This window comes from Dermochelys coriacea, chromosome 17 (genome assembly GCF_009764565.3).
Source record: "Dermochelys coriacea isolate rDerCor1 chromosome 17, rDerCor1.pri.v4, whole genome shotgun sequence".
Lineage (NCBI taxonomy): Eukaryota > Metazoa > Chordata > Testudines > Dermochelyidae > Dermochelys > Dermochelys coriacea.
This window is the reverse complement of record NC_050084.1, coordinates 18,022,541-18,035,907: the sequence shown is the minus strand read 5'-3', so window position 1 is coordinate 18,035,907 and position 13,367 is coordinate 18,022,541. Positions and strand designations below refer to the sequence as shown.

General features: G+C 45.7%; 1 protein-coding gene across 4 annotated transcripts in view; it reads right to left on the bottom strand.

The window, feature by feature from the left end:
* DHX33 (DEAH-box helicase 33) overlaps nt 1–13,367 on the bottom strand; it is a 28,526-nt gene that overhangs the window by 7,177 nt on the left and 7,982 nt on the right. For 3 of the 4 annotated variants that reach the window (XM_043499321.1, XM_043499320.1, XM_038375897.2), the window contains 8 exons: nt 8,438–8,598; nt 6,677–6,904; nt 5,696–5,866; nt 4,257–4,442; nt 3,109–3,220; nt 2,203–2,362; nt 1,175–1,263; nt 438–565 (listed from right to left, as the gene is read on the bottom strand). In XM_043499321.1, coding sequence (XP_043355256.1) covers nt 438–565; nt 1,175–1,263; nt 2,203–2,362; nt 3,109–3,220; nt 4,257–4,442; nt 5,696–5,866; nt 6,677–6,835 — 1,005 coding nt within the window. In that variant the 5' untranslated portion in view covers nt 6,836–6,904; nt 8,438–8,598. Of the gene's footprint in view, nt 1–437; nt 566–1,174; nt 1,264–2,202; nt 2,363–3,108; nt 3,221–4,256; nt 4,443–5,695; nt 5,867–6,676; nt 6,905–8,437; nt 8,599–10,977; nt 12,556–13,367 lie in introns of those variants that run through there. The other variant, XM_043499319.1, reaches the window with a different exon arrangement.

The following is a 13,367-nucleotide window of genomic DNA, read 5'->3' as shown; positions in this document are numbered from 1 at the left end:
CCCCGCCCCACAGTGATTTATTTCTCCGCCAGCTGTCTTGGGCACCCAAAACATGCTGCTGGGGAGGATCACATGACCACTCCTGTGGCTTCCCTTTGCTTTCCCGTCAGAAAGTCATTTTTCTGCGGAGAAGCAAAGAAATTTGCGGGGGACATAAATTCTGCGCATTGGCAGTAGCGCAAAATTCCCCCAGGAGTAACGTGTATTGTTAGGGATGTATCATGGTAACAGCACTTGTATGTACTTTATCATTCCACCTCATGTGGAAATCCTACATGGAATCAGAAGGTAAATATGGGATATTCAGTCAAAACAAACCTCTTAACTCATTATCAAATCAAAAGAAAGTTGTTTAAGGACCTTGAGAATAAAAGACTGATAACTATGGAAAAATATATCCAGCTAAAAATAAAAAGCTTATTGCCTATCATTTGTACTTTAGAGAATTTGGGCTCCAGAGGAAATGCTGCCATCTTCCTTCCCAGTGGAGTCAGAGTAACCTGATCCTCCTTCCGGTCCACAGCCCCCAGCAGATCCAGTTGCTCAATGGCTGCCTGAATGGCATCTATCAAGACAGAATGGTACAGCCAGTTGGCTTCATTGTTGGCAATATCAGCAGAGGTGAGAGGACTCGGAGGCAGTGTCTCTGGGTTAGAATGAAGGACAGTGCTGTGCGTGTTATGATTAAACTGCTCAAACCTCCGGGGCTGTCCACCAGGCACATTCCAGTGACATAACACTCACAAATTATATTTTAAATAGAAGCAAAGCCAAGGCCCCCTGCAGGCTGTTCTCCTTCTTTAGAAGCCTCCCCCCAAGATTTCTTCAGATTCTTTGCACCTCCAGCCTACTTTTATCCCATGCTGCTCCTCACTCTGTTGAGAAGTTGAATTCCCCAGCTCCTGCAACCAGTGCGCCTGATTTCACAGCACTGACCACGGTCAGTGAGCACTTAAGGGAATCCGTTCCACCCAGATGGCAGAAGATTTCGATGAGTTCACTTGTCAGCTAGACCCATTGGGGGAGGTTGCAACAATACAGGAAGGGTTACTCTCCTTATGGTACAGACTACCCCTGCTCTCCATTATCGGTTCAGCCAAAAAATTTTATTTTCAGACAAATTCTCAGTGACCTGTTACCCATTCCTTCCAATGCTGCCTTCACACCCACTTACCTGGGGATGGTTTGGACATAAAATCGAAGGCGAGAACGTTGGGAATTCTCAGAGCCAGGAGCTGTAGCATCACACTGGCCAGGTTACACCTGCAAAAGGGAGAGAGAAAAAAAAAAATAAAAACCACCTCGATCACCTGCCTCTGTTGAGGCGAGTCAGGCAGACCTGCCCGACCAACACCTCTGAAATCCTGCACGCTGAGGAAGCCCAGCCCAAGGGTGGCCTCCACTCTCCCCTGGCCTCAGCACTCCTGCAGAGTGGCTACTTCTTCCAGCAGCACCTCCAGTCACACAGCAGAGGTGAGGAATGAGCAGCAACGGCAGCAGAGGGACTTTTACACACTTATTTTGGTCAGGAATGGGGAGAAGCATAATAAGGGAAAGGAGGCTAATACAAAGGGTGGAGGTCAAAGGGCAATGACCAAGGTGGAAGCTGGATGCTCCCCAGAACCTCACCCTCAGCTGATGGTATTTGGCACAGAACTTCTTGAATTCTGAGATCCCGCTGGAGCCCCCTCCCTGAGGGCTGGGCAAGGTCACAACGGGTAAACCCGTTGCTTCAGCTATCCCTTGTAGCCTCATTAGCCTACTGCCAGTTATGTCACGTGAGATGGGAGAGTACAAGCTTAAAAGGGATGGGGAGAAAAAGCTACGAGTCCAGACTTATGGAGGAGGGGGAATAAAATACCCTGTTCTTCTTGTTTCTGACATCTTCCTCCTGGCAACGGTGCTGCTGGTGGAGATAGAGCAAAAGCCTGAGCTCTGACAGCTCCAGGCCCCTTTCCCCCCTGGGGCCCCAAAACATACCCAAGCTGTGAAAATGGAATTAACCACAACAGGAAGCCAGAAGAGACACAATTCTGTCCCAGGCTGTGAATGCCTTTCCTCAGCCAAGGCTGCTCATGGGGCTCCATATCCATTCACAGCGCTCACAGGCCTCCCTTCAGAGTCGCTGATTCCGGCTGCGTAGCAAGGTCTGGCTAAGGGAGGGCAAGGCTGTGTGTTAGGGGAAGTGGATTCTGTTCTCACCTCTGTATCTCAGGTATCGTCATTTTATCAAACTTCTGAAACTCATCCTCTGTGTAGAGCCGGTAACAGATTCCACTATCCTCTCGTCCCGCTCGCCCTGTTCGCTGCCATGCCTGGGCCTTTGACACCCGTTGCACAGCCAACACCTCCAGTCCACTCTCTGGGAAAGGAAGAGTCCACATTAGTGAATAGTCACACATGCGGGGCTTTGGAAATGCAGCTAGTGCAAATTCACACAGTGGCTGAGTACTGATCCTGGGGGAAGAAAGAGAGCACCACCGACTGAAACAACACCACTTAAAGGCAGTCTCCCATCAAAACACTAACCAGGCCTATTCTTGCTTAGCATACAAGACCTGAAGACAGCTACATGGTGCTGCATCCACTTGGTGACATTTCACAGCTCCAGGTGTATGTTTACACTGCACGTAGACACCCACAGCTGGCCCATACCAACTGACTCGGGCTAAGAGGCTGTTTAGGGTGTAGATGTTCTGGCTCAGGCTGCAGCCTGAACTCTGGGACCCTTCCAACTTACCCAGACATCTACACTGCGATAAACAGCCCCGCAGCTTGAGTCAGCTGGCAGGTGCCAGCCACAGGTTTTTAATTGTAGTGTAGACATACCCCAGGAGGCCCGGTAGAATTCCACACTTAGCTGACTCTCCCCACAAATGGACAGCCCTTTATACACCTTATCCCAGGATCAGATGAGCACTGGGGAAGAAAGCACATTCAACTGACGGGAAGAACACAAACACACACACACAAAAACCGCCTGAAATATGACGTGTTAGAGTCTGGGGCAGAGAGGTATTTTAAATCAGCTGCTGCCAGGGTTTAGTGCCTCAATGTACTTATCAAGAATTAAAAATTATTTCCATATCACTCATCTCAACTCCTCACCAGGGCTAAACTTCTTTGCTTTAACCATGCCTGTGTCCACAACATATTTTATTCCTGCAATGGTGATGGAGGTTTCCGCAATGTTGGTTGAAAGGATCACTTTGCGATAGCCCTAGGAGGAAGAGCAAACAAAAGAATACCATCTAGCTCTTATCTAACGCAGCAGTACATCTCAAAGAGCTTTAAAAAGGAGGTCAGTATCATTATCCCTGTTTTACAGATGGGGAAACTGAGGCAGCAGTGACTTTGCCCAAGGTCATCCAGCAGGCCAGTGACAGAGTCAGGAATAGAACTCAGGATCTCCCAAGTGCCAGTCCAGGACTGTATCCAGCAGGGCACACTTGCAGGAGTCCCAGCTCCCACTTTCCCACCTCAGTGTCCCAAGATTCACATATCCATATTGATGTGCTTTGACTTGGTAACACGTTAGAGTACTGTGTCAGTATGATCAGCTTGTATGGCAAAATTAAAACTCTAGCTACTGGGCAGATTTCTAAAAGAAAGGAACTTTGCAATCAAAAACAATTAGTCAAATCAAATACAAGACCCCCAAAGGATGTTCGCAGTGTAGCCTTTAAACCTTTTTAGTTTTGATTCTGGTGAAAAGCATGAGATTAGGATCCCTGACGATCTGAGTTCCTATTTATCCACTGACTAGGAACACCACAGGCTGAAGCAATGCAATTCCTCTGTGCACATACACGCAGCGCTGCCAAGTCTGCTATGCCCTCGAGATTAATCTTCTTGGAATTTCAGTATGACCTGGAGACTGCCCAGTGAGGCTAGCCAACTGGAATGGTGCTTTCTGTGACGAGACTCTTAGTCCACAAGGATCCTTACAGAGCACATTCCAAAAGCTCTGCATCTCATTACCAAGCCTTTGGGCCCTCATTCCACTACCTTTTCTGTATTCAGGGCAATTATTCCTCTATTGGTGCTAATGTTGAGGAGAGACTCATAGAGGTGACACCCCACATAACGCATTGAAAACATGAACCCTCCTGTCTCCAGGCAGTAGTCAGCCATGATTATAAATGAGGATTGCTTTTAACCCACGAGACGTACAGCCCTTCCTGTGCACCTGTGCAGGGAAACAGACAATGATGTGGATGCATCAGCTCCCACAGGTGTCCCCCAGCCTGGTTTACCTTGGGTGCGGCCTGAAAGACTCGGAGCTGCTGCGAGTATGGCAGCGAAGCATAGAGGGGCATCACCACCATCTCGGGGCAGCCATCGGGAAGGTGCTTGGCGATGTCTCGGCAAGTTTTGGTCATCGCTTCAATCTCTTCCTGACCAGTTAGAAACACCAGGATGTCCTGAGAAGAAGGTGCTTCCTTGGGGGTTGGGGAATTAGAAACAAGTGTAAGCTAGTGGGGGGAAGAAGACTCAAGCAGAAATAAAATAGCAGTTATCAGTGGCAGCAAATCTTCTGAGCTCTCCTAGCAACAGCAGAAGAGATAGAGCAGCGGGGGAGCAAAGCTGAATGTGCATACGGAGCAAGGTGCTGAGCACCCCCTAGCTCCCACTGGATTCACTGAGCTGGAAGGGGCTCAGCTTTGAAGGACTCAGTTTGTCACCAAGATGGAGGAAAAAAAAAAAAAAACCCCTAGAGAAACAGATGTTTCTGCTTTGTTCAGCAACTTTCCAGTACAGCTGGCCAGTAATCACATGAAAACCCGAAGAAGAATGGTTAGGAAAGCGAGGCTGCATACTTTCCTCAGCAGTCTCCTTTCATCTCCAGGCTAGAGTTCAATTCCTACAAACACAGCAACAATAAGTATTTTCATAGCGGCAGAGCCAGGACATTACTGGTTTATTTAACAGCTTTCCACCAATCACTCTCCTTAAAAGCCACTGAATACATACAGCTCCAAAAGCACCATGTCACTGTGTGCTCCAATGCAGAGGAGAAACGCTGGATATATTTCCGAAGACAAGCACCGCAGGCACCTCCTTCAAAAACTCAAGACTAACCATTTGGCAGTTTCTCGTTGAAACACTTAGTGCTAGTCATAAAGTATTGATGAGCTTTTAATTCATTAGATTTCCATTTTCTCTATAGTTTATCTTAACAACTACATTAGGGAGGCAATCTTAATGATAATTGAAGATTGGCATTTTTTCATTTTGGTGCTCTTGTGGATTCCACAATTCTGTAAGTAATGGGGTACAAATAAGTTATTCCCTAGACTGCAATATTTTCAGTAATGGGAGCCCTCATCTAACTCAGTCACACCATCAGCATCATCTACCCGAGAAGTAGATTTTAAAAGAATATAGGGCCAGCTGGCCCACAGTGAAGTGTGAAAGCTAGAGATGAGAATGCAGCAGCATACAGAACAATCTCAGAGTTTTACTAACAAAACAAGCGGCAATTTCAGGCCACGGGATATTTGAGATCATGAATCTAGCCAAAGTCTTACATTAATATAGCTCATTCAGACTTCAGGGGTGACACTAAAACAATCATCAATGCTTGTAGCATGACAGGGAAACTAGCACTTGGATCTGAACAGGCAGAACAGTAATAGATGAAATATCCATCGCATCGCAGGAGCAATGCTTGCTCCCAACACGCCCGTGGTACCTGATGGATTTGGAAGACCGACACCAGAGCTGCTTGGAGGTAATCACTCTGAGGCTGTTTGGTGTAAAAGATCTGGATTGGATGTTGCCGACCTTCTAGATAGAGGACTGGGGCTCCGTTGAAGTACTGAGAGAACTGGTCTACATCCATAGTAGCTGACATGATCACCACCTACAAAATGGGAGCAAGGCAGGTGCTATCAATGGGACTCAAGTGTGAGATGTTTGCCAACAGGCCTACAAAACCCAGCCTCCTTAGACTGCTAGGATGAACGCCCAAACCAGCAAAAGGTAAGAAAGGCATTTAGTGCAGAAGAGAGCTACATTTTTTTCTTCCGGGCCTTCAAATCTACAGTCATCCACTCCCACGGTGTGACACCCCAACATGTGTTATACACATATCGCCCCATACGCTACAGAGTGAGTGGAGAAGTGAGCTTAAAGGTTTCCAGACGTTTACTAAAAACAACTATGCCTGGTTAGAACATTCAGACTTAAGAGATGGCTTTCAAGAAAGGGAATGTGTTCAAGCTAGAAAAGTCAAACATGCTGAGGACCCCACCCTTAGGGTGGGTCTTCATAGCACAGTTAGCTTGTGTGTTACTCTAAACTCAATTCCTGTCCACACACAAAAAAATCTCTAACTCGCATTAAGTGGTGCTTTAAACTAGCTGGTGGGGGTGGGTTGACGCTCGAGTGCTGTTGAAGCTACAGCTAGTAATGCAGCGGGGATGCAGCAGCTAGAAGTAGAACATTTCAGCAGCAAATCCAATTACTCCGTTGCTAACCAAATCACTCTGCGTCACTCCAGAGTTCTTCTGAAGTGACCTGAGCTAGGCTCTCTCTAGTGCACTAACTGGAGTGTATCTAACTCAAGCTAACCATTTCAGTGTAGACCTGCCCTTAGAGGTGTGGAAAAACCCGCAATCTCCATCAACATATTGCATTCTGCTTGGGGGCCAGATGGAGAATCTGCACTCACTTTGAGGGGGAATTTGCCCAAATCCTTCCGTTTCTTTAGCGCCGCTTTCACCACCCCAAAGAGCACGTCTGTGTGTATTGTCCTCTCGTGAGCTTCGTCTAGAAGGACAACACTGTATTTGCGCAGCAGGGGATCGCCAATGGCTTCGCGGAGAAGCATCCCATCCGTTAGGAACTTGATTCGCGTCTCTTCTGAGGTGAAATCTTCAAAGCGCACTGTGTAGCCAACCTAAGGAAACAGTCATGCAGGACAAGGCACAGATACCAAATCACGTATATGTGATTCACACTAAAGGATCCCAAAACATCCAGACTATCCTTACAGGCATCCCTTCACTCATATCCAGTTAGAACTGCAAGTGCAATTTAAGGAGGCTGCATGTATTTACATTCTGTGGGTCACAGGCCTCAAGAGTCTAACCTACCCCAAAGAGAGCTGCCAAAATCTTAGCATAATCACTATTTTCTGGCACTGACTGAGGAAGTTCACCCCTAAAAAAACCTGAGGAATTCACTGTAAAATTTAATAAACACACAAGATATAACCCCCTTTCCCAGAAGCCAGTGAACTGGATCACAAGAAATTAAAGTCGAGTGAAGGTGCCCACAATTTACATGCACAACTCCCATCAACATCAACTCCAGTTTCACCATGGATTAAGCGCTGGATGTGGCCCTAGTACATATCACAGGTGTCATGAGCCTAACCCAAACTAAAACCAGTTCTAGAGGACTCAGCAGATGTGGCTGGTGCAGAGGCTCTGGCAGACACCACGCACAATGATTTTCCTATCCAGGAACACCTCATCCAAAGGGCTACATGTGGATTATTATAAACGGCTACTCTCAAATTAACAGTGAATTAGCAGTTTGGAGCTCTCATACCCAAAGGCAGGAGGGCATATTGCAGAGGTGCCTAGTCCTAGGAAGGGTAAAGGCTGCCAGGTTTGTGCAGGGCTTCTCTGTCACCAATGCAAAAAGCAAAGGGTCACATGCTCCCTAACAAGATGGGTCGTAACTGGGAAAAGGCAGCATGAGGAGCAGCAACAAAAGCCAAGCTGTGCTTTAAAACAAAGCTGTGGAGAGGGTAGGCGAGAGGAATAATCCATTTAGATGCAGACTTAATTTTTAAAATACCGAACAAGAGGATACACTCCAACCCTAAGTGCATCCTCTGAGAGAAACCAAAAGGATCTGATCAGTTCTAAAAAGCCACCCAAAACCCCAACATTTGGCCCTCAGAATACTGAAAAGGCCGTGAATACACTTCTGTGCATGTTTAAACGTTCAATAAACAAAGACACCACCACCCTTGCTGGAAGCCGCTGTCTATTCCTGAAACACTCTGTTAAAGGGCCGATCTTGTATACATATTTTTCCATTCTCCCTCATCCGCACATAGCAACTGCAGCAAGTTCCTAAGAGTCACAGCTCTGCGCATGCCCTAGCTTGTTGCAATCACCTATAATCAGTGCTGGAACAGGGAGATATGGCAAGCTGATTTTTTATTCATTATCCAGCATTTTTTTTAAATAAAAGCAACATAGCTGGCCCCTACCTGGAGAGAGAAAAATCAAGCAGCAGCTCAGCCACTCAGCTGGATGCAAGAGACAGTGTTTTTATTATTGTATACTATTAAATGTAGACAGCACTTTATCCCTTGTGGTCTAGGATCCATGAAACTGCTCTGACCACCAGCTGTCCTCACCTACCCAACACGACCATGCATCTCAACCGCTTTATTTGAGGCCACCTCACGTACCAGTTTCCCCAGCTCTGTTTTCTTCTCATCCGAGACTCTAGTAGCTAAGGATATAGCAGCTACTCTACGAGGCTGGGTCACTGCAATGATTCCTTGGCAGCCGATTCCTGCTTCATAGAGGTATTGTGGGATCTGAGTCGTCTTCCCTGAGCCTGTTTCCCCTATAGAGCAACAAATGGAACATACATTTGCGTCTCTAATGAGAGGCTCTCAAGCCATTTTGCAAACATTTGTTAATTAAGTCTCATCCCTCCGTGACGCAGGTGTTGTTCCCATTTTGCCAATGGGAAAGCTGAGGAGGAAAGAATTAGGGTGATTTAGCCTCTGGGAACAGAACCCAAGTACCCCGCTCTAACCACTAGGTACATCACTTCACTTGATAATGCTCATCTCATTCCCCATGGTTGGTCCCTGGTACAGAATTTTAAAGGCAAACCACAAGTAAATAGAAGCAGAGTTCTGTACGCTACAGAAGAGCTCTCAAGAACATTCAGCACAGCACAAAGCCTACGATTATTCCTTTTTAGGTTCCCCCAGCATCACAGCAACACACCGCACTCCGACCCCTGGATGGATCACACCTTCCTAGGAAGCCCCTGCCGGAGCATGGAGCTGGCTCGTGAGGCTCTGATAAGAGGTTTCTTTTCAGTATATATGGCATTATTGTGTGGCCTGCGTTTCAAAGCTTTTGAAGTTCTGCTCCCATAAAATCCTGGGAGCAAGAGACTGAAGAGACCCATTCAGTCCGCCTCCCTGCCACTGCAGGACTGGCTCCTACAATAGGCTTCTTAGTGTTTTGTGCAATTTAGTCTTAACAATTCCAGGCAACAGAGCTTCCACAATTTGCCAGGGGTGACTACTCACAGCTGGAACTGTCAGTTTCCTCTGATATTCAGCCTAGGAATTTCCTGTCTTAATTTCTTCCCACTATTTCTAGTTATATGTCCACCTACCACACCAAATGATTACTCTCCATTGGCTTATGCCCCAACTTAATCGTAGCTGGGCAAGTACTTCTGAAGTAGATGGATTTTTGTTTTGCTTGCAATTCATATTTAGCAAACAAGAACACTGGGCCAAGAAACTGAGACACGGGCAGGAGCTGTTCTTTCAGCACCACATAGAGGGCTACCCAAAAATGCCATCCCTTTAACCCACCACGCTCCCAATTCTGCCCCTACACAGTCAGCTGTAATGAAAGTGGCAACCATCGCTTACTACATAGGGCACAATCAGTCTTATGAACCAGTAACATAGGACAGTGATAAAAACAGGGCTTTGTACTCGTACTGAGTTACTGGATCTGCTTGTACCTGTTACAGCACTGATGACAAAATGCTTTCATTGCTTGGGACAGATACAATTTGGAACCAGGCACAATGCTTCAAAGAACATGAATTTGGAACTATTTCAAGTCTCAGGAGCAACAAAGAGCAGGAAACTAACATTAATGCCAATTTCATTCCCCTTCAATTTTACTGGTTCTTATGAATCTGTTTTTAGTACCTTTATTTGGGGAAAAACACTTTTAAATTCAAACAAACAATAAGGCAATTTGTTGTGCTTCAGCTTTCTAGTGGCCAACAACAAGGATTCCTCCTCACAAAGGACTCTGAACATGTTACAGGTGCATGGGGGGGGTATTCTTCTTGACTCTTGTAAAACAATGACAGTAGAGAACAGGACACCTTTCACTAGAACCAAGTAGCTTCCAATACCCCAGAGCCTGAACTAAATATATCCCTTCTTTAGGGAGCGGAAAAAACTGGAGGAGACGCCCCCAGCTCTACAGCCTCTTCACCTATTAGGTCTTGGCTGCTGTTGAGTTTGGTATGGTTTTAACCAGTACACAGTGCTAGCTTGTGCCATACCCCTATGTTCACCCCTTTTACAGACTATAATAAATTTCGTATAAAAGTATGCCTTGTGAGGGGTCATTTGAAAACTGATAATTTACTGATCATTATTGTCCTGATAAAATATGTGTGGCAACACTGCATGTAAAGTTACAAGATTCTACTGTATGATGTTACTGGGGCTTTGTCTACACTGCCAATTGAACAACAGCGCTTAAGAAAGCCAGTCCGCACCCCCCCCCCCGAAAGACAAAAGTTTTGCAGCGGCAAGTTGCAGTATAAATGGCTCGTTGTCAGCAGGGGCGCTCTCCTGTCAACAATGCAAACTCCGCTCGTAGTGGGTGGAAGTATTTTGTTGGCAAAAGTGCCAACAAACAGCGTTTACACTGCCCAACTTTTAGCAACACTGCTGTGTCACTAAAAGCTGTGTAGTGGACAAAGCCTAAGAGAGATTCAACACCTGGAGAACTGTCAAACTAGTTCTCCAGAAACAAAAGGCTAGCCAACACCTCAGCCAGGTGTCAACAAGTTCACATAAGCCATCACCTGGTTAAGGTGTCATTCTTTGGCATGAAAGAGGATGTGGGGGAAAAAAAAAATCTACATCTTGACAAAGATATATCTTGGTTTCTTTCCATCCACACAGACTTTCTGTCTCCTGAATCTTAGCTGGAGATGACTCACAAAGAAGAGAAGAAACTGCAAGAAAGTAGAGTAGATGTCCCATGTTCTCTCTTCTTTCTCTCTATCCACATCACCAACACTGGACTTGGGCAGAGACCCTGATTGAAAGAAATTCAGCCAATAAGACTGTGGTGAGAAAGACCTTTGTTTTGAATTCACTTAGCTTATTAAGTTAGGGGTTAGTTGTGTTTTACTTTTACTTTTTTTTTTTCTTGTAACCAATTCTGACATTTAGCTTTCTGTAGTTAATAAACTTGTTTTACCGACTATGTATAAGCTTGTATAACCTGGTGAGATAAGAGAATAGATTGTGTCTATGCTGTGTAAATTTTTGTGATGATCTATCTAAGATGACAGAACCACCAAAACGACTTTTTAAAAACACATTTTCAAATATTTACTACTTGCCCCTGTCGTAAGTAGGACATTCTGATTATTATTTGTATTGCAGTAACACCTAGGAGCCCCAGTCATGGTCCAGGATCCCACTGTGCTAGGCACTGTACAAACACACACTGAACAGACATGGTCCTTGCCCGAAAGAACTTCCAACTAACTAATGACTACCACCTCCTGCCCCTTTCCCAAGATACTCATGGAGGAGGATGCTCTCACTTCAAATCAAAGTCATCATTAAGAGACCTTTTTTGTTCAGCCATGCTACTGCAGCAGCATTACTATCCTAATGAAAGGCTGGTTGACATGAAAAGCCCACATCCACTAACTATGTAATTAGTGGCCATAAAGAATATGATGCCACGCTGTCAGAGAAAACTTTTATGCAACGTAATTCTTCATGAAGAGCGGTGACTAGAAATGCACATATTGAGGGGCTCGCATCATGTGTATTCTGCACTAAAACCACATTTCTGCAGAGGTACGTCCTCTATTTTCTTTTTCATGGTTACACTTTGACACATGCAACAGGGCTCAGAAGTCAGCAGGGTGAGGGCAATGTGGGAGCGGAGGAAAGGAAGAAGGAATCAGAAGAATGATAAGAAGTTCAGAAGTAACATTTTTGTATGATACGATTGTGATTTCTAGACAGATGGGAAGTAGAAAGCCAAATGTAAACTGCCCAACTGCAGACTGGGGCAGAGGGAGCAACTATTTACCATACTCCTCAGCTGCAGACCCTTCAAGTGGTATATTGTAATACATATTTAGCAAGTGATAATGCAAACCATACAACTATTGAAGGGAAATGAGAAAAGTACTGTGCATTCCTTGACTAGAAAATTATTGTGGTCAACATTTTTTTGAAGTGTTCACTGATTGCATGTGTGAAATTTGAGGCACTTCATGCCTAATTTTAACAAGTGCTGAGCCCCTATATTTCCAGCTGGAGTCAATGAGATCTGCAACTCTTCAGCTCTTAAAAGTCACACATAAGGTGTCTCAAGCTGGGCTCATAAAAACAGAGGAATCATTAGTGAACACTTCTGAAAATTCAACTAAGAAGGTGCTTTTACCTAGGGAACAGATGGTTTTTACATTTTTGGATTTTTTTGGCCGGGGCGGGAGGGGGAGGAACTATAAGATCATAGAAATGCAGGACTGGAAGGAACCTCATGAGGCCACCTAGGTCAGTTCCCTGCACTGAGGTAGGATTAAGTATTATCTAGACCATCCTGACAGGTGTTTGTTTAACCTATTCTTAAAAACCTCCAATGACAGAGATTCCACAGCCCCCCTAGGTAATCTGTTCCAGTGTTTAACTACCTTTACAGTTACAAAGTTTTTCCTAATGTCTAATTAAAGATCTACTTGGCTGCAATTTAAACCTATTACTTCTTGTCCAGTCCTCAGTGGTTACGGAGAACAATTTATTACCCTCCTCTATATAACAACCCTTTACATACTTGAAGGTTTATCAGGTCCCCTCTCAGTCTTCTCTTCTCCAGACTAAACAAACCCAATTTTTTCAATCTTTCCTCGTAGGTCATGTTTTCTAGACCTTTAATCATTTTTGTTGCTCCCCTCTGGACTTTCTCCAGTTTGTCCATATCTTTCCCTAAGTATGGTGCCCAGAACTGGACACACTACTCCAGTTGAGATCTTATCAGTGCAGAGTGGAGTAGAAGAACTGCTTCTTATCAACATTCCTGCTAATACAGAGGTGGACAAACTATGGCCCGCAGGCCTGTCCTGCCCGGCCCTTCAGCAACTCCCAGGGGAGGCTACCCCGGCCCCTCCTCTGCTGTCACCCGTCCCCTGCAGCCACGCTGCCATGAGGGCAGCACTCTGGGCAGTGGGGTTGCACACTCCTGCAGGGCAGTGCGGCAGCATGTTAAGGGGGCTGGGGGGCTGGATAAGGGGCAGGGGGTTCCAAGGGGCAGTCAGGGGACAGGGAGCAGGGGGCGGTTGGATGGGGCAGAGGTTTGGGGGGG